Consider the following 25004-nt stretch of genomic DNA (forward strand, 5'->3'; position numbering starts at 1 on the left):
GAATTATTTAGTTATGCCTTGGAAATACATGCTGCACATCAGTTAAATGAAATATCGCAAATATGGTTATTTGCCCCAAAAAAGCGATACATCTAAAACCCCCAAATTCATTCATTCATTCATTTTCTACCGCTTTTCCTCACAAGGGTCGGGGGGGGGGGGGGGGGGGCTGGAGCCTATCCCAGCTGTCTTCAGGCGAGAGGGGGGTACACCCTGGACTGGTCGCCAGCCAATCACAGGGCACATATAGACAAACAACCATTCACACTCACATTCATACCTATGGACAATTTGGAGTCGCTAATTAACCTAGCATGTTTTTGGAATGTGGGAGGAAACCCACGCATGCACAGGGAGAACATGCAAACTCCACACAGAGATGGCAGAGGGTGGAATTGAACCCTGGTCTCCTAGCTGTGAGGTCTATGTGCTAACCATTCGTCCACCGTGCCGCCCAAAACCCCCAAATTAAAATGTAAAAGATGCTAAAAAAACACGTTAACTGATCAAGTCACAGGTTTTTTTTTCTCCAAGAATAAAACATCACACCAGCCTGTGATGTGTGCTGCCAACAGGTCAGTGTTAATGAATGAACCTTGACTGTAGCCGTATCTAGCCTTTGCCCCAGACTGCAGCAAAATCCCATGGAGAGGAAGCCAGCAGGTTCATTCTTACCATCCTCCACCTTTGTCTGCTTTCACCCGGAGGATTAGTGCAAGGGGAAAATGCAGCATGCATGCTTGGAAAATGCAAATGAGAGCTAGTTAAGTGTGAAGAAGCTAATTTATTTCCCGTTTGGCACTGGGATTAAGACTTGAAGCTTTCTCCCACCCCGCTCTGTCACAAGAATGGGGGTTGGGGTGCTGAATAGTGAAATAGAATAAAGCCGCTGACCTGTTATACAACATGATTCTTGTTGATTCTCATTTGCCTGTCAGTTTGAAATACATGTTGCACGTGATTGCGTTTGGTAAGTGATTATTAAAATGCCTCACTCAAAGCTGCGTGCTGATGACAACGCAGTTCCTTATGAACTTTAGCTCGCAATCATTTGAATTTTTGGGTGTGATTACCCCAAATTTCAGACTATTGGAATTATAGTCTGAAACACTTGAATATAAATCCAAGCAACCAAATTTAAAGACGAGAAAATTTCGCACTTAAAAATTGGATATTTACACAGAAGCACACACTATAAACCTTGCAATTCACAGTGTTCCCAGCAACACTCGTTAACTGCGTTGACTCATCATAGCTCATCATAGTTCGACACCTTCCGTGTTCCAAACAGTCCAAGCGGAAGCTGTCGCGTTTTTCCACTTACACAAACATACTTAAGATTTGTCAGATCAAAACACAATTACTGCATAAGACTTCAAAACATTTGGTATTAGCTTACATAGTGGAAATACACTATACTTTTTGCACACTAATTGTATGAACTGTAGTTCTTTACGCTATAAAATTAGCCACATCATTGTTTAAACCGTAGGGTTCAAAGCATGTGAAAATCATATTAATTAATTAATTAAGTAATTAATAACAGTGGAACCTTGGTTAGCATCATCAATCCCCTCAAGAATGTCAGACTCCAACCGAAATGTATGTAATGGACATGTTTTACTTTACGCTTCACTGATTTCACACTTTTAGAAGTCCTTGAATGCACCATTGATACTATGAGAAGGTGTCAATTATATATGACTTCTACACCGTGGCTCCGATTCCATCAGATGTTTAACTTGAGTGAGAATTGATTGGTTTTCTTGTAGCTGCTATCATTTCGTCCTGTGTGTTCTGGTCCCCAGATGACGGGCACCACTCAGCAGAACAACAAGACCCCACAGGTCCACATCCCAGCAGCCTCTGCGGGAGGAAATACCTCTGTCAGTGTGACACTTGACCCCCAGGCGCAACTTGAGTCTGACAAAAGGGCCGTTTACAGGTAGGTCGCTACCCGCCAAGTGTAAAAACTTGTCTTTCCAAAAAATAGTTGTATAGTTATATTGGCAGCTGTGTAGAAAAACGAACCACACAGCAAAACAAAGAACTGAAAAATACCAAGCTCATCCCTCTAGTATGGACCTGATGCAGATACTATCCAAGCCCTAATAGGCAGTTTTTAGTCAAATGAGAAGTGAAGTGCCCCCCCCCCCAGTCTGGTGCTGCCTGTTGCCGTAATGATGGCACCATAGACTATGTTGTGTCTGTTGGCCCTGCTCCTCAGGTCTCACCCACGGGTATCCGCCTGCTCAGTCTAAGGAGGTGTGGGCCCCTGCCTCCACGCCTGAGGCCAACCGCTGTAAAGTCCTTAGCAACTCCCCTGAGATACAAAGCATGCTTTGATGTGAGCGGCCATGTTTGGAGCACTTTTTTGGTTATGTTGGGAGACTGGACTTATCTTCTTTACTTCAACCACATGCACATGGAAGTGGAGGGGAAAAGGGGATTTTGGCAGCCTCATAACATATACATGGGAGGAGACCTTGGAGTTCATTAGAGTATGGTTGCCGCTCATGCCTTTCTACGATAATTTAATAGCCCCATTGTTTTTCATTAGCAGCTTGATTTAGTGCCTGAAACAGCTGGGATCTGCGTATCCTGTTATGACTGGTGTAGGTCAATAGTTGGACCGCATTGCAAAGAGTACAAACAACCAGATATAGATAAAGTTTAAAGCAATACTAGCAGAGGAAAAAAAGCACAAAAACAATACAAGTAACAGAAAATCAGAGATCTAAGCACAAGTACTTGAAAGTAACAACAACACGAGAAGGCACAACACAAAGTACTACTTGGACTGGGAGCGAGTGAGTCTCACAGCGTGGCTTATGAAGGCCTGAGGATTAATCGTTCTCAGGTGTGCACTGTTGGTCCTGCCGGGGGCGGGGCACTGCAACACACGACAGACAGGCGGCAGCAGAGCAGCTCAAGCAGAACACAACATATCCAGTCTTTCATGCATACATCAGGACATTTAAAGTGGCCCTTTTTTTTTGTTGTTTATGTTGTGGTAGGGCTGCACGGTGGTGGAGTGGATCACATGCAGGCCACACAGCTAGGAGACCCGAGTTCGATTACACCCTCGGCCATCTCTGTGTGGAGTTTGCATGTTCTCCCCGTGCATGCGTGGGATTTCGTAGGTTAATAGCCGACTCCAAATTGTCCATAGGTATGAATGTGAGTGTGAATGGTTGTTTGTCTATATGTGCCCTGTGATTGGCTGGTGACCAGTCCAGGGTGTACCCCGCCTCTCGCCCAAAGACAGCTGGGATAGGCTCCAGCACCCCCGCAACCCTCGTGAGGATAAGCGGTATAAAATGAATGAATGAATTAATGTTGTAGTATTGCTGTTTATATATTTGAGCTGCCACGCAAGCAAAAAATTGGTGAAAATGCTTGAAATGTATCATTTCACACATATATATATTTATATCTTTCTTTAGTCAGGAACTGATATTTTCCTGAAACTTACCTATGTTCTACTACTGATTACCAAAGAACGGAAAAAGGTAGAAACTAACTTTTTTTTTTTTTTTGCTGAAAGATGGGAGTCTAATCTTGGTAAATTCCATGTTTATATAGCTCAACAACCCAAGATACAATGTGCCTTGAAAAATCAGTCAAAATCATAAAAAATGGCCGATACTGCGAGGGATGTCTTTTGAAAAATGCCTGGCATCAACATTTCATTTCATTTTCATTCATTTCGTTTCATTTTATTTATACAAAGTACCACAGACCAATAATAAGTCGTGAGCCAGCAATGGCCCCCAGGCCACACTTTGGACACCCATGCTTTAAGGTACGACTAAACAGACTAAACATTGTTCCTTGACTTTATCGGTTACGTCTTTTTGTCCTGCAGAGACATTAATTATGCAAAAAGGCCTCCCCAGCACTCAAATTTTATACAACTGCTATTATTCTCTAGTGCTCATATGGGGGTTTTGTTAAGATCACGACGTTGAGGATGAACATCACCGCCGTTTCCCTTTTAATTGTTTTGTTTGGTTTTCCCATTAATTGTTGGAATGCCAACTTTATGAGGAGATTTGCAGATTCTTCTCAGCCTCTCTTCGTACTTTATTATCAGCTACCGAGTAAATGTGTGATAGGGCAATTAGCCTAATGAGTTGTGGCATTTACTATAAAGATCCTTCTGGAGCGTCTGCATCCTATTAAAAAGGCGGCGAGCCTTTTGTTCCTGCTGTTGCAGATGTAACGCTGCACTGGGGACGCTTGTCTTGGCTTAAAGATGCAGACGTGGACTTAGTTGAAAGAAGTATTCTTAATATTTATACCTAAATTGAAATGTCCTTGAGATGCATTGAAATACATGCTTGATTTTTTTCCAGACACGGGCCAATGACGTGTTTGAATCAAACAATTTGTATATGTTGTATGTGACCAGCGGTGTTTTAATATGCGACATGGCTCAGGCGGTATAGCGCTCATTGGGACCATGTTGAATATCTTTGGCGAGGTGCTGAACCCCCAGTTGCGGCATCACCAGAGGTAAATGAGGTAACAGTATCAAAGCTCTATGAATAAAATATACAAGTGAAAGCCCTTTTTTCCATTTACAAAGGGAGTGTAAGCCACAGGTTGGCATCTCGGACGCGCCATATAAATTGACAGCAGGTCACCGTGTGACGGTGTATCAAAGTATTTTTATGAGTTTCCTCACTGTTTGACTTCTTGCCAGATGAAAAAAAAGTCCAGTTTGTTGTTGTTGTAGTTGTTTTAACTTGGACAACTTAGCAATCTGTGTTATATTTTCCTGCAGTTGCCGGCAGCAAACATAAAAGAGAATCATTTACACTTCCCAGCTGTCATGTTGTGCCCTCTGGAAGGAATGACATTATATCTGTATATTTTTCTCACTGTTGCTATATGCAGAAAGCAGACGTTGTGTGTGTGTGTGTGTGTGTGTGTGAGTGCATGTATACAAGCCCGAGGAGTGTGTGGAAAAAGTGTTCCCGAAAGGCAAGGTGTTGTAGCACAGCCCAGCCATTGGCCAAAGTGGCAAGTTGAAGCCACAGCTTGAAAACCTTCTACGGTTTACTCCAGTAATGCTTCCTCGCTATGTCACGGTTTTCCCCAAAAAATATTATACATAGTAATCACTGTTTTGTGGTTGATGACGGCCTATTATTAGTAAAAAAAAATATGTAAGTATAAAAGTTATATATACTAGGCATCAGTAATGTAATGAGCCACGACGTTAGACGACATTACGTTTCACACTGGAGAGAGCCATGGCTTAAATGGAGTGGAAAAAAAGGTTCTCCTCTCATTCTGTGTGGAAGTGGTAAGTTTTAGACTTAGGTGCTGAAACCAATGCACAGAGTGAATCCTCCTGCCAATGAAGTTGGCATAATTATTGAGAATGAATTCACCTATTATCGTCCCAGCATACCCCCGACTGAATGGACTGTAGGATAAGCGGCATAGAAAATGGATGGATGGATGGATGGATGAGTCTAGGCAGGCAAGTTGAATGTTCTAAGTGGGAGCAGGTAGTAACAGAAACAAAGTAAACAAGGCATGGAATGTGTACCATCACTGGTTCCTTTAACAGAAATCTTACAAAGGTTTATTCAGACAGAGCCCAATGTTCCTTCTGAGTGTGTGTGTATGTGTGTGTGTGTGTGTGTAGCCTAGAGAAACAGGGGCCCTGTCGGGAGCAGACGCAGCAGGAACACACAACCACAAGCCAGGTTCTAATACGTGGGGGTACAGCAGGCCTGATTAGGCTGGAAAAAAACAGTGGGGAACCGCTCCAGCTCCCTCTCTCTCTCTCTCTCTCCAGTCCCCCCACAAACACGCACCTTGAAATCCCACCCCACAGATTTCTGCACTCACTTGGTGGCCTTTATGACTGGGTTGCTTTGATTCGAGCTTGTTTTCCTGCGCAGTTCCATGTTTTTTCCAGTTTAGTAGTTTTCATTTGTTGGCAGAATACAACCGTTTTGGTGATAAAATAGGATAGTACATAAATAGCCCTTCTCAGTTGGTTCCTGCGTTGAATGTTAAGCCGCTTGCCGTGGCTCATAAAACCTTTTAAAACCAACCGGACCCCAGTAAGGAGGTGGGGGTGCGCACAGCTGCATTTGTGTTGCTATGGTAACTGCTATAGTATATACATCCGCGTGATTTAAAAAAACCAAAAGACAAATATGGAAAAGAAGTGAACCGTCTGATAGGAGCAAATGTCGGGAATAATTGCGGAAATCAAACATTTGAAAGCTAACTGTTTGAAAGCTAACGCTGAGCAACAGCAACAACAGCAGAAGTCGGCCCGTCATTCCTCGACTACTAAAACTCACCGACAGTACCATGGATGTGAAAATTAGAGGAGAAACTAAATGAACTAAGAAACAAAGCACTAAGAAACAAAGCAAAGTAAAAGTAAAAGAATAAATCCACCATGTATGAAGATTAAGTACCGCATATACGTACGTATACGCATGTAAGTCCAAAAGTTGCCTATATTCGGACAAGAAAAAGCTAAGCTTGTAAAGCGTGTAAAGGTGACTCTAGAGGTGTCGCGGTTGGGTTCTGGAACCAATAAACCGCGATGAACGAGTGATGACCATACACTAAAAGTCCACTTCCATCACATAACCTTCCATAACCTGATGACCACATGTACCATGATAGGAAATGCTGATAAACCCAAAGACAAATAGCATCTTGCGCTATTTCGCTCACGTCAAACAGATGCCACGTTCATCACCTTCATGTGTAAGTCATTACACAAACCCCGCTGGCCTTTGTTTTGGGCTTTTCGTTGGTGACCCAGTACGGTGCAAGGCCAGAGGCTGGTACACCGTGCTGACTCCACTCGCTGGCTGTCCTGTAAATCGCTGTTTTATGGCCCTTGTAATGATCCCCTTGCCAGCAATCTCCACTCTGTCGCACTGCAGATAGAACCCGCTGCTTGTGGCTGCTGACATGATGGGGGGGGGGGGGGGGGGGGGGGGGGGGGGGGGTACGGCTCTGGATGGTTGGAAAAGATATTGTAGGCGACTGGAAAACACACATTACATGATGACGACCAGGCAGCGATGCGCACAGTGCCGTTCTATTCCCGCTAATGAAAATGCATGCCTTTTCATACCCCATCTACCTTAATCCTTACTTCTGTGCAAAGGTCATTTCAGTTGTTGAGGTTTTGTTTTTGTCTTGAAGGTAGAAGGTTCAAAAGTGCACACGTTTACAATACAACGTTCCTTTTCATTCCAATTTGATTTATGCATTGACAGTAATGAATGTGGTCAAGTCAATGAAACACCTTCATATATATAGCATTTCCATCATTGACTTATACTCAAATAATAATGGAGATGTCATGCTAAACTAGAAAAAGGGACAAGAGTAGCTACTGTGAGGTTACCCGGCATGCCTTGCGGGTTGAAGAGTTGTGCATGTACAGTATATTAGTGTGAAAGCTAAGTTAATCCAGCCTCACACAACACATAAAGTATAAAAAGTACTGGTACTCACCGCCGATGGATGATAATGTCGATGATTGATAGAACGGATGGAATCGGAGTCCCAGGCTTACGCTACAACCACGCTTCTGTCTGTGTGAGGTCGCTTGCTGTGCTGAATCGTGACTATGACAACACAATAATAACACATTTGAACAATATGATATGAATGCATGTTGCGGTAGCACCGCAGTTGATCATAATCTTAAGAATCTCATTTGCTTCCATTGACTAGACTAGACTAACTTGAATCGATATATTTGTTATCTTTTTTTTTTTTTTTTTTTTTAATAGCACCAGAAATTGACATTGTCCTTAATTTTGGTGTTCATAAAATAGTCCATCCTAGCCACCCCTCTACCAGTGCACATTAAACAGACAAGGCAGAGACTCTTTACTCTGCATGCGACCCTCCTGCTTAGTATGCCAGCCACGTCTGGCTGAAGGAGCGACATTAAATTGGGATCAGGCAGATTAGAGTATAATATAGAGGACTATTAGAGGATGCAAATGAGAATCACAGGTTAGTGTGAGCAGGGGCCTAGCCATGCTAGTGGGGCCCTCTGCAGCACTGCACTGCATACATGGATTGTCATTAATAAAGGATATCTTTGTTTGTTGTTTTTTGCAAAAATATCTAGGGACCATTTCCTCATATATAGTATGCAGCAATCAACACAGGGGGAAAAAATCTAAATATTGGACAAATATTCCCTTACAAAAAGCACAATCACAGTGGATATGATAACAAATAGTAAGATGCAAAAGATGCGAGTGCTAGCATTCTGGTAAAAAAAAAAAAAGGTGAGAAACACGACTGAATTCAAGAAATAACTGTCCAGTGAGGTTCATTTGGTCTGGCATTCATACATTCGTCATTCGTTCTTTTTTACAGACGAGACCAATGGGCAGTCGAAACTGTCAGGCACAGTCTATAAAAAGAAAAAGAACTGTTAAGAATCAAGAAATAACTCAAAACAGGAAGATGTTGTCAGTGTGGTGTCACATCGCGTCTTTGGGAGCATTAGTCTTCAGTGAAAGTAAACGTTAGTCATTTATGACTTTCATTGGTGGCTTACATGCATTTAGAATTAAAACTATAAAAACATGTATGTAAACCAAGGCAAAATTGTGGCGTAAATTTTTGACATTAACCAAAACAATACCCTAACTGGGACGGATGCTAAAATACAATGTTTCTCTTTTATTACATACAATTCAAAACCTGCTCTCATTCAAATGCCGGGATCCACTGTGTTATCTCAGCAAGATGATTTTTTTTTAGTGGCATCTGTAAACATCAGAAAATGAAATGTTGGTCCCACACGTTCTACGATCCAACATTTTGATTTAACGTATTGACTCTCACAGGGCAACAACCTCTGACTGACTAAAATCTGGACATACATTGTGATGTATAAAATGCTGCACCTCTCACTTTCTCTCTGTCCAGACACCCATTGTTCCCCCTGCTGGCATTGCTGTTTGAGAAATGTGAGCAGGCGACACAAGGATCTGAGTGCATCACGTCCGCCAGCTTTGATGTCGACATCGAAAACTTTGTACACCAGCAGGAGCGGGATCATAAACCCTTCTTCAGTGAAGATCCAGAATTAGACAACTTGGTGGGTAACTAAATGTAACAAATATGTCTCCAAATTGTCCATAGGTATGAATGTGAGTGTGAATGGTTGTTTGTCTATATGTGCCCTGTGATTGGCTGGCGACCAGTTCAGGGTGTACATCGCCTCTCGTGCAAAGACAGCTGGGATAAACGGTATAAAAAATGGATGGATGGATTAAAAATCAGCAAATTTGACATTTTCTTCCCTTACTGTGCCCATGGTGTATCGCGAGCATTAGAGTATTAGACAAAACTCCACTTTAACAAAAACAGGGACTAAATACAAGGACTAAACAGACAATTAACCCAGCATCTGCTTGTTTTCTGAGTGCAGGCATCCCTCCCGGGGGGGCACTCGTTCCGCAGGGTGGGATTGTCACATTGGGGCAGAATGGTTGCGATGGAAGTGAGAGTTACTCGTCTGTCGTTATTAAGATCACTGAGTTTAATTGGCTGATTTATCTCTTTCCTCCTTGGCCTAGCACTTTTCTGGCTGTTCTGTTGACCTTGAAAAACTAGAACTCAAAAATAGCAAGGCAAAAAAGTGCAACGGGAGCAGAGCAAGATGTATTTATACATGTTTTTTTCAGTTTTAAGATGGAAAACCTTTTTTTATAAGAACTCGGCCTGCAACTTTCCCATACAAATACAAGGCAGCACAATAACCAGGAAGTGAAAAGGCATGGACAATTGTAGTGTTGAAGAGATTACGCTTTCAGGGGGATTTGTATGCATTCATTCATTCATTCATTCATTTTCTACCGCTTTTCCTCACGAGGGTCGCGGGGGTGCTGGAGCCTATCCCAGCTGTCTTAGGGCGGGGTGTATGCATTCACACACGTGCAAACACGTCTCCCTTTTTCTCACATACTTTGCTGAAACTTATGTATGTTCTATTGCTAATATTACTAAAGAACGGAAGAGGGTAGAAACAAACATGTTTTTCTGATGAAAGATGAGATTCACACCTTTGTTTTGGTATATAACTTGCCCTACAACACAATATTCTGTGTGCATTGAAAAATCTGTCAAAATCATAAAAATGGCCAATACCGAGATGGACAGTTTTTAAAAATGTCTGGGATTGAATGAGTTCTTGTAAGATATAAAAATGGGCCCTGTTGGTGTAATGGTACACACTGCTGGTTCGATTCCCGGACCCAACCGCCAGCCATCGGAGATGTCCAGATCAATAACATCATCAACAGCTCACAAGATTTACTTACCTGAAATTTTGCCTCTCGAACCCTCAGATGGTCAAAGCCATTCAAGTGTTGCGGATCCACCTGCTCGAGCTGGAGAAAGTCAACGAACTCTGTAAGGATTTCTGCAACCGCTACATCACGTGCCTGAAAACCAAGATGCACAGTGACAACCTTCTCCGGAACGACTTGGCGGGGCCGTACTCTCCGACACACACCAATCTCAGCATGCAGCAGGTCGGTTGCGTGTCCGAGTTGCGTCCTGTCTCTCACCTGTTAGATACAGCCTATGAAGATCTGCCGTGTTTTTGTCTGTGATCCCCCCCCCAAAGGAACTAATTCAGACCTCCTCTCCGTCCATGACGTCCGTGTCCAACTCCGTCAACTCTTCAGGGATTGTGGCACCCAGTGCAGGTCTGCAACAGGGCAATGTTTCCATGACGACCATAAACTCTCAAGTGGTATCGGGTGAGGATTTTGCACAAGCTCATTCAAACGAATGCGTGTGGTAATGATACACAGTCACATGTCCATAAAAATCTTCTGGCACTGCAGTCAATGTGATAAAAGTCAATGTAATAAAACTCAGTAAATTAGTTTTTTTTTATCACATCATCTTAAAACTCGCATTGATGTGTTTTTACGGTGCTAATTGTGATGCTTTATTATCTGTTTATGCAATTGACACCCCTATAATTTCACTAGTGCCCGTTAAATTTACAAGTTAGTGACTGCACATTGATTTTTCTGTTAATTATTCATATTGTCGCTGTCCAATGAAAAGCTAACTCAGGGAATGAAATGAAAATAAATCCAATAATTTTAATATCTTTAAAATCTTTAATGAAGACAGACATGACATCCATAGTATTTAACTTTAACTGCAAAAATATTCAATTTATTAATATTGAATCCTACTTATGGTGCTCAGGTCGGGAACCAATTAACTCCGCGTGAACTTTATTGTAAACTTCAATAGCAGGTACAATTATCATTACTCTGACTGGCCGGGCTCACTTTGTGAAATGTGTCACCCTTAAGCCATTCCCCCTGCAACCCGTGTTAACTAAGGAAATCACCTTTTCCACTTGCGGTTCTAGCCGTCCTAAATAAAGACAGGGCAGATTCCTCTTACACTCACAAATACGCAGTGCGCCTGAACGTTTCATCCGTGCACAGTGTGGCTTTAAAGTTAGATCATGTCTGTACCACACACACACACACACATAATAAAGATGATTAAAGGACTCTCTGGACGGAATCTGTCTAAAGTGTCCCAAATCTAAAATAACCACTATGCATTCTTCACAGATACAAAGTTAGTTTGTATATATTAATTTTGACTTTTTAATAATTACGACTTTCTGTCGATGTGTTTTCTGCAGACAAAGCTGCCGATAAAATGTCGACCGAAAAATTGTCGTACGCACATGCAATACATTTCAGCTGAATCCTCAATAATAAAAAAAAAGAATACATTCCAAACTGCAAGCAGTGAAATGCGCAGATGTTGAAAACGAGCAAATTGGGAATGAAACACAATGGAGCTGTCAGGGTTCTCTGTACATGTGGTTTGGTGACAGCGGTAATTATCCTTCACGGGGTGCATAGCTGACAGACCCTTCTAATGTCAAACCTGTACAGTGAAATGTTAATCCCGCCCTCAGGAAATATCTTTTAACCTCAAATAAATCAATGTCGCAGTCTTTAATGGCTAGACGCGGAAAAAGCTCAAACAGACTGTGAAGGAAAGTGTCTCCATCAGGGCTAATTAACCCTGATTTCAGTCATTGTTTGTCTGCTGATTTTCATCACAGTCATTTCTTTTGTTAGGCGGGACGCTGTACCAGCCAGTCGCCATGGTGGCATCACAAGGCCAAGTGTTAACGCAGGCATTGCCACCAGGAACCATTCAGATCCAGAACTCACAGGTAAAAACGCCATCACTGATGGTTCTTTGGTCCGGAATTAATGTTGCCACGGTTACACAGAATGTTAATAAAGTAAATGTAAAAAAATAGAATGCATACTCTCCACCATGGAGATGCATCTGTGTGGGGGGTTTCACGTATAGCTTTTTGGGTAATAGTAGTCATGGTTACTTTCCTGATTATAAGTCGCTCCGTTGTATAAGTCGAAAAATGTGTCATGAAGAGGAAAAAACATGTCTAGAATCAGTGAGCTTTTAATTTTTTAGGAGTGTCATGGCGCCGCTCCTAACAACAACTCTAGAGCAGTTTTAAGCCATAAAAACGGCCATAAAAGCTGGGCATGTGGATTTGAATCGCAAAGGAGGAAGTGGAAGAACGTGGAGGAGTGTAACATGCAGAAGGTTACACATTGTCGAGAAATTTTAAAGAAATTTGTGTTGTTTATGTTGTGGCATAGTTTGGCTAATAGGGCTAGTTTTCTCCCTTTTTTTACCTACGTTCTTCTGCTGATGAATAATGTAGAAACAAACTTTTTTCTTCTGACAGGAGTCCTAATCTTTCTTTTGGTAGGTTCCATGTTTAGAAAGCCATAGCACACAGTAATTCTGTGTGCCATGAAAAGATCAGTCCAAATCGTTAAAAATGGCCAGTACTGAATGCTGTCTAAAATATGACATTTCTCCACACGGGTATCATATAATTATAGTTGCACATTACTTACAGACACATAAATTCAAATGCAGAATTAGAAAGCATTCCATCATTGCATCATTTCATTCTGCTAAAAGTCACTGACCAAAGTCTCCCATTTACTGTATTTTCCGCACTATACGGCGCACCGTGTTATAAGGCGCACCTTCAATGAATGATATATTTTAAAACTTTTTCCATACATAAGGCGCACCGCATTATAAGGCGCTACAGTAGAGGCTGTAGTTACGTTATGCAACCATTAGATGGTGCCGCGCTAAAGGGAATGTCAACAAAACAGTCAGATAGGTCAGTCAAACTTTATTAATAGATACTTGCTGCTCTTTGTTCAACAACCCACTGTTCAAGTGTGTCCTCTAACTGTGGCCATCTCGCTTTATTGCCACGGAAACTTTGTTTAGTCTTTTTTACTTGGCGCAGCTCATCCTCATGCTTCCTCCACTTCCGCAACATCGATTCATTAATGTCTTGCTGCTGCTCTATTTCCGTGTTCTACTGCGTGACTGATCGCCTTGAGTTTAAACTCTGCGTTGTAAGCGTGTCTCTTAATAGGAGCCATTTCAGGGTCTTTATACAAACGCACAAATGAAAGTGAATCGTTGTTTAATATTTCCCAGTATGCACAGCGCACTTCTTCTTCTACGGGAAAAATGGAGTCGGTGGCTGCTTACCGTAAGTTGCGAGACCTGTCGCGGCTCAATATTGATCCATATATAAGGCACACCGGATTATAAGGCGCATAGTCAGCTTTTTTTTAAAAATCAGATTTTAGGTGCGCCTTATAGTGCGGAAAATACGGTACTTTGTTACCAAGATCATCCAAGTAGACCTTGTACAAGCACTCAGAAATGCTATTTATTGAGTCTTTTTCTGGCAAGCCTCTCAAACCTAGAGTTTAAAATGTTTCTGACCCAAAGTATGTCTGGATTTTAACTCTTCAAACACTTTATGAAAGACGATGACCTTCTGTTTTGTTTTGTTTTTTACATAGTAAAGTGGGGTTCTCTTTATATTTCAAGTGTCATTACTCAAATTCAGTTACCATGGTGACACTCTGAGGTTGTTTCTGCCCTTGTCACTTGTCACAGACCCATGATCAATAATTGGTTTCCGTGGTAACATTAACTAAACCCCAGCAATTCACGTGTATTTTTTTTTTAACTTTACTGCTGTTACTCCCATAGGTAAATGTTGACTTGTCAGCTCTACTGGATAGCGAAGACAAGAAGTCGAGGAATAAGCGGGGTGTTCTTCCCAAACAAGCCACCAACATCATGCGCTCTTGGCTTTTTCAGCATCTTATGGTGAGGCAAAAAAGGACAGCTTTATTTTGTGTTTAGAGCTGCAAATCCAAGTGACATGCAGTGACTCATGCCAAATGTTTTGTTCTACTTTTAGCATCCATACCCAACGGAGGATGAGAAAAGACAGATTGCAGCACAGACAAGCTTAACCCTTTTGCAAGTGAATAACTGGTAAGATATTTCAGTGGTCCGGACGGACGGGTCAGCTGCCTTGAATTCATTTAAAAACTGAACTTGTTACAGCATGCATGGTGGAAGGATGTGTTCAGTGTACCAAAGAAAAGGAAAGCCATCACCATAGTGGGAATACGAGAGGGGAAATCCTCACCAATTTTGGCTAGTCTTTGGGTCCCAACCACTCAACTGTTACAACCATCATTAAGTCATTCGATACCAAAGACGTTTACATGAACCCCAACGCCCGATCCCATTTTTCATGTTTGTGTGTGAAGGACAAAAAAAAATGTGAAAGGACAAAGAAAAAGTATGTGAGAACGTGCAGATTACGCATTGCATGGAAATATTAAGGCATGCACACTTCAGTTCCAAATATGAACGCTCTGAATAGTTAATGTTATATTTGTAAATGGCTATTTTGATATAAAACAACACATTTTTGTGTTATGTTGGTATAGTTAATATATTTGAGATGTCACAAAGCAAAAAATATTTGTGTCAAAGTGTGTCAGGATATTTTCCTGAAACTTACCAATGCTCTACTAATGATGACTTTTTTTCTTCCTGATGAAAGACTGGAGTCAAATCTTACGTTTATGTAGACATAGAACACCATTTTCTGTGTACCTTGAAAGATCAGTCCAAAACATCTAAAATGGCCAATACTGAAGGGGTTGAATTATGTAAATTAGTTGGGATTGAATGAGTTAAGGATCAAGATTATTGATTGGTAGAGGGGTTGTTGGAAGTAGAAGAGAAGCCTGGTACAATATTTTAAGAAGGTAGAAAGGCCTGCAAAACAATGACTTGCCATGTGCTGCCATCTCCTGGTTGTATAAAGTATAAACTAATAATTACAATGAGCACCTACTTCAAATCTGCTTTCTTTCCAATATGCTGACACCACATCTCGGTCACAAAACGTCCCAGCATCAGCCTTGTCCTTTGCCTCAATTTCAGGTTCATCAACGCTCGACGGCGTATCCTCCAGCCCATGTTAGATGCCAGTAACCCTGACCCAGCTCCTAAAGCAAAGAAGATGAAGTCACAGCATCGTCCTACACAGCGTTTTTGGCCCGACTCTATTGTGGCCGGAGTTCTGCAGACACATCGATCTCAAATGGGAAACAACTCAGACAGTATGTATTACCATTCAATAAACAACACACATTTTTATCAATTTCTTACAGTCTGAATTTTTCATACCCCCCAAAAAATGTACATAAAGTGTTTTTATTTGGTTGGCTGGAACATTAGTAGGAACAAAACATTAGCTAATTTCATACTGTATGAATAATAATGAATATTATCAACAATGAAAATCCCAACCCTGGACTGGTCGGCAGCCAATCACAGGGCACATATAGACAAACCTAATAAATTACTTATGTGCTAGTTCACATAAGTAATTTATTAGGTAATTAAAACCCTGAAGTATATTGAGGTTAAATGGCAATTTACGCTCTAGCCAGGCTAAGATGAAACAACACACAAAAAAACAGATGACAAAATAAAATATGTGAAAATGGTCCATAGACAACTGGGATAGCCTCCAGCATACCAGTTGACCCTAGTGAGGACAAGAGGCATAGAAAATGGATGGATGGATGTGAATACGGCATTTTAAACAATAAAAAAAATGAAATAATGGTTGATATGCAACAAGCCAAGTCGAACACAGACAATGGTAATGTTTTTGTTTTTTTTTACTATTAATTAATGTCAAAGGTTTGTTATGTTAACCGTATGGTACATAATACTAAACTTAACCGAAACAACCTAAATTCGACACACTTTTTTGCCACAAAGGAAATAATCGAAACTGTCTCATTAGCATGTTTGCTAATGTGACACGTACGGCGAAGAAGTGTTGAATTGTAATATTTTACATCCTTTTCAAGCATTAGAATTGTTAAAATAGACATTTTTTTATGGTTCCATCAATTACTCGCGTAACAATACTGCCGGAAAGTATGTCGTATTTCTTGCAAGTGGATTCAAGCCGACTGTAACGCATATTTCACGTAGATGCTTTCACGTCGCCGCCATATTGGCTGTATCAAGGCTGTGCAGTCAATGTACTTACTTTCATAAACCGCCTTTCGACAAAGACATTTTAGTTAGTTTTTCTCCTTAATCCCTTCACACACGCACTAATTGGGAAACAGGCACCAAAAACAATGTTCGACAGCGCAGCCTTGACACATACAATATCGTAGCAACCCACTCGATGCGTATGAAACTTTTCTTTATTCACAATTGACTGCAACAACCGTGATCTTCCGGTCTCCTTGGCAACATTCGCGGTATTGGCTCAAACACTTCCTGTCAGTAGGTAAAGTCCGGTCTTCAAAGTAATAGCACCCCAGCTAAATACAACACGGTTCCGCCCACTCTGTACGTCACTTCGGTAATTAATGCGTTTAATTCAACTCCGTACCTCACATGTTTTTACGGGTTGGTGAATGGCGAATAGTAATATTTTGCCACTTAATTACTTCACCTCATTCAACAATGTGGCCAGGGAATTAATATTTGTTACTCTTTACATGAAAATATAAAAGCAACCACTAGGTGCCAGTGTTGGCTTTGCCGTAGCAAGATGATTTAAGTCTATGGAGGAATATACCAGAGAGAGAGAGAGAGAGAGAGAGAGAGAGAGAGAGAGAGATAAGGGAATCAGATAAAAGATGTGTAGTCATGTCATTAATTGATATTAACGCTCCCGCCTCTGACCAGACCCTCTCAGTCTGGACAGCCTCCAGTCACTGTCATCAGACTCAGCCACCCTCGCCATGCAGCAAGCCATGCTGGGAGCTGACGACTCCATGGACGGGACAGAAGAAGAGGACGACGAGGAAGAAGAAGAAGAGGAGGAGGAAGGAATGGAAGAAGAAGAGGAGGAGGAGGAAGAGGAGGAGGATGGAGAGAACGAAAACAACAGGGGGAGTCCGATGCCCAGCGGTGGAGCGGGAAGGAGAGAGCTGAGCATGGAGCACAGAGAGGAACTGGAGTAGAGCGGCGCACAAACTTTGACCTCACTTGACTCCTTAATATGGCAAACGTCCCACTCTAACACAAGATGAATGGCGCTGCCCGCTGTACTCCATATGCATTGGAAGGAAACACATCTTATACAGTGTAGACAAAATATGGAATTACATCTGACACAATGATCCAAAAAATTACAGCAGATGTTATTAAAGCAAACGCAAAAAATAAAAAATTGTCATTTGGTTTTACTATAATGGAAGGTAATGCAGGTTTTTAGCCCCACTTTTCAGTACAGGTGGCCATGTAAAGAAGTCAATGCTTTAAAGCAGGGGTGTCCAAAGTGCGGCTCCAGGGCCATATGCTTCACATAAAAGCACAAATATGCTGACATATACAACTACGTTGAATTAGCCTTTCATTCAAAATGGAAAATGACACTGTCACTCTTTTATGTTGTAATCCGGCAAGTTAGCCAACCCACTCGGCACCGATGCAAGTGGACTGTAACGGCTGCAAGTGAAACCGCAACATGAATCTACTGTACAGTCAGTCGTCCCTCGTTTATCGCGGTCGAAAAAAGTCACAATATTACCTTTGCTAAAGGTCACATAAGCCCACCCTTTTGATAGCTGTCTCAGGCATTGCCTGTAACATAAAGTTATCGGGATATTATAAGAAAAAAATAATATTCTCCTAATATTATGAGGTTTTTCCTCATAGATTTATGACTTTATTCTCAAACAGGCATTGCCAGAGACAGGTATCAAACGGTTGTGACCTTTGGCAAAGGTCATATTGTGACTTTTTTCTTGAAAAATTTACGACCCATTTTTCCTGTAACGTTACAACTTTATTCTCATAAATATATGACTTTGAGATTATTATTTCCCTTTTCCAATGTAGGCCAAACACTCGGAGTGGGGTAAGAAGGACAAAGTAAGAAGCCAAAGATGTACCACTTCCACACGGATTGGGAGGACAATTTGTTTTTACTATCGTGTCGTGTTGGACACACCATGGCTGACTCCATGCAGTGTTAATATAATGCAATACAGTTTATTATTTTATTTTTTAAATTTTTATAATTTAAATAATGTAATACAGTTTAACTCCATGTCTCATCAATGTATCATTACTGACACCTTGTGACTTGAATCAATATTTTTTTTCATGAATAATAGGCCGTGGTCAACCACGAAACAGCCATAATTTATTAAGGAACTGAGGGATCACTGTACTGGGTTTAAGCTTAAACTAATAATAATATTATAACACACTTGCTTTATTATGGTAATAACACAAAGCCCAGATGCAGGCTATTTTATGTCTATAATGTATTAGCAAATCTAAAAAAAAAAAGTGTAAAATATATAAAAATTACCCCTCACCCGTTTTTTTATATTTCAAGAGAAACATTTTGGAAACCCCTGCTTTATAAAGTTGTGGCATTTTAAAGGTTTACACAACACACGCAGATACAATATGGACAACTATGTTTTGATTTTTGGGAAAGTACATGTTCAATCAATTTTATTAAGGTACGAAAAGTTACCACTCCATTTTTGGGAAGAAAGAACACAAGGCTGATGATCATTTTTAGGGTCAGAGAGAGAGACATAATGTAAAATCCCTTAAAAACCAAATCGAAAAAGCATCAAATAAAGCTTAAACGTGAATTTGGATTTGATTGTGTGAAATAAGTCGTTAATCCACAAGCAAAACGTGACTCACCAAGGTTGTCCACATCCCAGTTGGTGCCAAAGAGCTCGATTTTGTGGTCACGTCACATTCTCCGAAAGCCTCGTGCGAGTCATTCCATCACAGCAAAGTGTGCTGCTAATGCTTTTCTTCATGACTATGCTCCCAACTCCCTTGACATCATTGTCCAGCTCCTTTCCTTGGAACTCTTAATTACAAGGAAAGCATAAATTTAATAAACCTAGCATAAATGATGGAAACTAAATCTGCACAATTCTTGTTCATATTTGCTAAACGACTCCAAGGATCTCAACTCCCTTGACATCATTGTACAGCTCCTTTCCTTGTAACTCTGGGTTGGTCCCTCACTTTTCTCTCAATTGGCTTTCTTCTTTTTAGCAGATTACGAGTACTTTTGTGAAGGAATGGGAGTCGTTTGTGTGTTTTATGGATACATCAAATACTAATTTCACTAAATCAAATAAAAATTTTGTTAATTTTTTTTCCACAGATTTCAATTTTTACACTCTGTCTCTCGGCTTTAATGAACCTAGCATAAATGATGGAAACTAAATCTGCACAATTCTTGTTCATATCTGCTAAACAACTCCAAGGATCTCAGGTGGAAAAAAAATCCTTCCATAAGAAAACAACTAATGTCGCTTTGGGGTGGGTTGAAGGTTCACCTCCAAGGCAGTGACAGCTCTTCCTTTCTGCATTTGGTCCTTCGAGATATGCTTGACTGTTTTTTTTTGTTTTGTTTTTTTTTGTGATGTTAGACGTGTGTTGAATGCAGCCGGCCCCACTTCTCAAATTCGTCTCAACGACAGGACAGTCAAGGACTTGGGAATATCTGACCGATGAAGCCATCATCGTTTTACCGCTGACTTTTTAAAGGAGGAAAAAAAATCATTTTAAGCAAGAAGACAGACTGAACATTTTGAACAAACTGGGAAAGAATTTCCACTCTGTTTTGTACTCCGATGGGATTCCGAAACAACACACGTTATATTTAATGTTCCGAGTGGTGATTGTGAAGTTTCTTACTCATTATTTTTCTCCATTGCCTCTTTTTTTTTTTTTTTTTTTAAAGATCGATCTTCCAGCACAAGTGATAGACAATGGGGAATATTTTTATTTCATTTGTACACTTATTGTCATTATCTACTGTGTTTCAATAGACCAATTTTAATAATTAAAATGTGTATTTGACTTTGTATTATGACACCTTTTGCAGGCACCGTTTTGAGGTAGTCTTCATTTTTTTAAAGCGACATCTTAACATAACAAAAATTGTAACAATTGTTTAATTTAAACCCATAACTACTTTAATAGATGGGAATATTTTTGTACTTAGAGCAAAGAAAACCTCTTTACAACCTTCTAAATATGATTTCTAACATTATTAGAGCCCTCTAGACCGGAAGTAACACCCCTATAGTCACATTTTACATTCATATTACCCAATATAGGAAACATGCAGTTCCTGCACTTCCTGCAGTGAACTGATTATGTGATTATTATTATCATTATTATTTAAATTTACATTTATTGTTTTGTTTAAATTATTTAATTATTATTTAATTATTATGACATATTATTTAAATTATTTTATTAATTAAATTAATATGTACAATTAGCTTAAATCTGCATGAAAAAAACTAATAATAATAAACCGCATGCACGGCGTTCATCCTTAGGTGCCTCATCAATGTAACATTACTGACACCTAGTGGCCAGTGTAGAATACTACATATAATCTTAATGCCTTATATTTGCCCGATAGTTCATTAAGCAATTCTTTAAATTCTTTAAAATGCTTAATTTAGACCACAAAATGATACATTTTTGACTAATAATAAACCATATTCAACCGTAAAACAATGATTATTGATTTATATATTTTTGAAAAATCATGATAGAGTCTTTTCTCTTCAGGGGTCGCCATAGCAAATCAATCTTCTCCATCCAACCCTCATGTCCTCCTTCACTACATCCATAAACCTCTTCTTTGGTTTTTCCTAAACGCAGCATCCTTCTACCAATATATTCACTATCTCTCCTGTGGACATGTCCCAACCATCTCAGGCCTCTAACGTATAATGTCTCTCTGATGTAGTGATCCTATCCATCCTGGTCACTCCCCAATGAGAACCACAGCATCCTCATTTCTGTTTCTGCTTCCTGTGAAGCCGTGAAATACAAAGCACAAAGTGGAGAGGGATGGCTGTTTAAGTTGGACTTATATGTGTGACAAAAACTATGGTGTGTTCAAGGACAGCTGAAATAAAAAAAACATTATCTGTGGCGCATGAAGACAAGTTGTGAGCTTCCAATAGTGGTACAGGACAACACACACACAAAAAAAAAAACCCAAAACGGGCTGAAAAGGTTTAAAAAATGTAGGAGCAGTAGCTGTCCCAGTGTCAAAAATAGTCTCACAAATGACAGAGCCGGAATAAACCACTTTAGCACACACACATATAATTGCTGGGCCTGCTGTTCTGCACAGGAGGTCTGCTGAAGTCAGTGCCATCTGGGCGGCCGCATGCTCCCAAATGTCTTCCCTGTAATTAGGCTCGGACCTAACCCGGCCCGGTTCCACCCAAATCCAGCCCCTCGTTCCCAGAAAGACTCCCTTGAATACATAAAACACTTTCCAATACTGCCACTGCTGCAAGCTGCAAGACATCAGGTAGGTGTGGACCCCCCCACACACAGATATGATTGTGTTGACTGTCTCGGGATTCAACCGACTTTTTTGAAACCGTATTTCAGTTCTTCAAGATGTCCATTGCCAAGGCGGCAGCAAAGGCTTTGCTATCTGATGCCTTGCTTCAGGATAGCCCCGTCGTTAACCGGATCAGCCATCTGGAGCTGGAACTTCCTCTGGACAAGGTCATCAAATATGTATCTGTAGGCCTGCCGCTGCTGCTGGTCTGCATGGCCTTTGCCCGCGAGGTGTCCCTCGGTAAGCACGTGTCCTTTTTAAAAAAAAACCTTTGTTTGTATTCCATTTTGCTTTTGTCCCTAATTAGTCTCCATAACCTGGATTCATAAGTGCTCATTATTGATTCCGTGGCATGCCTTTGTGTTGGAACTTCATCATTATGCCGTGTCCTTTATGATGCCGGAATATGCAACAATAGGCAGATGCCACGTACTGGAAAATGAAAAGATGCAAAGGCCATTTTCACATTTTTGTAAGGCAACACAGAGATATTCTAATGTGAAATAGCCAATAATTATCATCAAAGTTTGCTTTTTTTCTCCAACCTAATTTTTCCAAAAATTATTTGTTTGTTTGTCATAATATATTACAAATTATTTTCATTTTTTATTCATATTTTATAATGTAATATTTCATCTGTATGCTACTAAATTGCATTATTTTTCCTCAGAATATTATGATTTTATTCCTGTAAAATTGTGACTTTTTACCTGTTAAAAATAACTTTTTTGTGGTAAAATTACAGCAGTTTTTTTAAATATTATTATTCTCTATTTCTTCATTAATATTTAAACACTAGTATTATATATTAATATAATTATATTACAATTAATATAATAATATATTAATATATATAATTAATATATTAATATTTAAATGCTACTGAAATGTTGTTTTTTTTCTTTTTAGGGGTTTATTCGTCTAAAAAAAAATCTAAAAAACAAAATTTTTCTGATAATATTTTTGCCTCTGGTCTGCTAAAATCATTGCTGTTTTCCAACAATTTCTTCTTGTAATAATATTACTTTATTCCCATAATGGTTTTCTCATAACTATACATGGCAAACTGTCAAGTATAAACGTAACCACATAAAAAAACTACTTGTTTGAAAATATGAATTACTCATCATCGTTACTACCGATTACTATCAAAATGCCGGCACTTGTAACTTTCTTTGGCTCCATTTTGAAGAACAGTTGCAGAGGGTGCAGATAGTGCCACCTTGTGGCGGCTTATTGCTGGACTCGCACACATTTTTTGTTCTTGTTTGAAAATATGAATCACCATCATCATTACTACCGATTACTATCAAAATGCCGGCACTTGCAACTTTCTTTGGCTCCATTTTGGAGAACAGTTGCAGAGGGTGGAGATAGTGCCACCTTGTGGCGGATTATCACTGGACTCGCACACATCTTTTTGTGCTTCTTTGAAAATATGAATTACCCATCATCGTTACTACCGATTACTATCAAAATACCGGCACTTGCAACTTTCTTTGGCTCCATTTTGGAGAACAGTTGCAGAGGGTGCAGATAGTGCCACCTTGTGGCGGATTATTGCTGGACTCGAACGCATCTTTTTGTGCTTGTTTGAAAATATGAATTACCATCATCATTACTACCGATTACTATCAAAATACCGGCACTTGCAACTTTCTTTGGCTCCATTTTGGAGAACAGTTTTTGTTCTTGTTTGAAAATATGAATTACCATCATCATTACCACTTGCAATTTTCTTTGGCTCCATTTTGGGTTGCAGTATTGAGTTTATTGGCTTCAAGAAACATCTCATGTCAAAACCGGAAGGTGGTGAAGATTGAAGAATTGTTTGTTTATATGTACTTTTCATTCATAATTTATATGCATTTGCAATTATTTTCTGTATTGTAAAACGATAAACGTGTATTTTTCTGCAATGGATTCATCAGATTCACATGATTTCCTGTGGGAAAAATTCATTCCTGATCTTTTGGGTGAAATTCCCAATTGATTAACTCGTTCTCTCACAGATTAACCAAACCTGCATCCTTTTCATTTTCATCATGAAAGTACAGTAAGAACAGTTGATGAGAGAAATTCCGTTGACTTTGAACTTAACTTTGTCTCAGTGGGCCCCCGTCTACCGTCAGCCTGATGCTAATAACCACGGAAGAGGATTGATGGAAAGCGGTATTCACTAATGTCGGCATGTTGTAATTACAAGGCAGAGCTCTCTCGTGGCGAGTTCTGTTTGAGAGGATGTGTTGATTAACTGAGGGCGCGTGCTCGGGGCAAAACGTTGTGTCGAACAGGCTGCATCGCTCAACTGATAAATCTTGGCTGCCTATCGGCTGGGGCGGATTATGAGTTTTTACAACTATACCTGCTCGCACCGGCAGTCGACTCCGCCAAGAATCTTTGCGTAAAAGGCGGCAACATGAGGATGGGCGCCAGTGTTAATTGGGGACTGGCAGTCTGCGATAGAAGAAATGGCGGAGAGGTTATGGCTCCCAAATTGCACACAGACGTGGTAGAGGAGAGCACTGATATATTTGACGAGATTTCACAGGAAGGCTTTTACTGGGAGTTGAACGTGTGCCGCTCAGGATGATAAGCTCTATATTTACTGTGCCAAAGTGAGATATAATTAACACATTAAGTCAAGTATAAACCAAACGCGGTACACAAAAAAAATTACCTTTGAAGGAGCATTTGGGGTGTAATACTCAAATAAAAATCACTGTTTCAATTCTATCGCCGCTAACCGATGAATAGAGATTGTTTTTGCAAGTTTTTGACTTTTCGATGTTTGACTGAATGTCCATATATGGAAGTTCCAGACCCGTCAATTTCTGCAAAGTAGGATTCAATATTAATAAATTGAATATAAACTTAGAAAAACTGATTATGAACTTCTATTTTTACCGTTATTAGAGCCCCGCAGGCATGAGATAGCACCCCTATAGTCACATTTCCACTTATATTACTCATGTAATCATACAAAATAATCAATCCCAGACATAAATAAGACTCACACATTAGTGTGAACACCAGAACACTCTGGTTCTACCATATCTTACTTGTTGTGTGGAAATATGGGGTAATAACTATAAAAGCAATCTTTACTCACTAAATGTTACTCATTGTCACT

At 40.1% G+C, this 25004-nt stretch overlaps 1 protein-coding gene and 1 long non-coding RNA gene across 3 annotated transcripts in view; one reads left to right on the top strand and one right to left on the bottom strand.

Moving 5' to 3' along the window:
• panx3 (pannexin 3) overlaps window positions 1-25004 on the top strand; it is a 76372-nt gene that overhangs the window by 42456 nt on the left and 8912 nt on the right. The window contains exons 4-15 of one of the 2 annotated variants that reach the window (XM_058086782.1): window positions 1809-1945; window positions 8953-9124; window positions 10377-10562; window positions 10658-10793; window positions 12159-12256; window positions 14152-14271; window positions 14366-14442; window positions 15409-15587; window positions 17188-17461; window positions 18758-18776; window positions 21079-21086; window positions 21915-22111. In XM_058086782.1, coding sequence (XP_057942765.1) covers window positions 1809-1945; window positions 8953-9124; window positions 10377-10562; window positions 10658-10793; window positions 12159-12256; window positions 14152-14271; window positions 14366-14442; window positions 15409-15587; window positions 17188-17461; window positions 18758-18776; window positions 21079-21086; window positions 21915-22111 — 1603 coding nt within the window. Of the gene's footprint in view, window positions 1-1808; window positions 1946-8952; window positions 9125-10376; window positions 10563-10657; window positions 10794-12158; window positions 12257-14151; window positions 14272-14365; window positions 14443-15408; window positions 15588-17187; window positions 17462-18757; window positions 18777-21078; window positions 21087-21914; window positions 22112-25004 lie in introns of those variants that run through there. The other variant, XM_058086781.1, reaches the window with a different exon arrangement.
• On the bottom strand, window positions 7010-16698 carry LOC131138129 (uncharacterized). The gene is made up of 5 exons (XR_009132049.1): window positions 16535-16698; window positions 15320-15473; window positions 10599-10741; window positions 10350-10472; window positions 7010-7625 (listed from the first exon to the last, which is right to left on the bottom strand). It is a non-coding gene; the product is annotated as an uncharacterized LOC131138129 (long non-coding RNA).

This window comes from Doryrhamphus excisus, chromosome 11 (assembly GCF_030265055.1).
Source record: "Doryrhamphus excisus isolate RoL2022-K1 chromosome 11, RoL_Dexc_1.0, whole genome shotgun sequence".
Taxonomy (NCBI): domain Eukaryota; kingdom Metazoa; phylum Chordata; class Actinopteri; order Syngnathiformes; family Syngnathidae; genus Doryrhamphus; species Doryrhamphus excisus.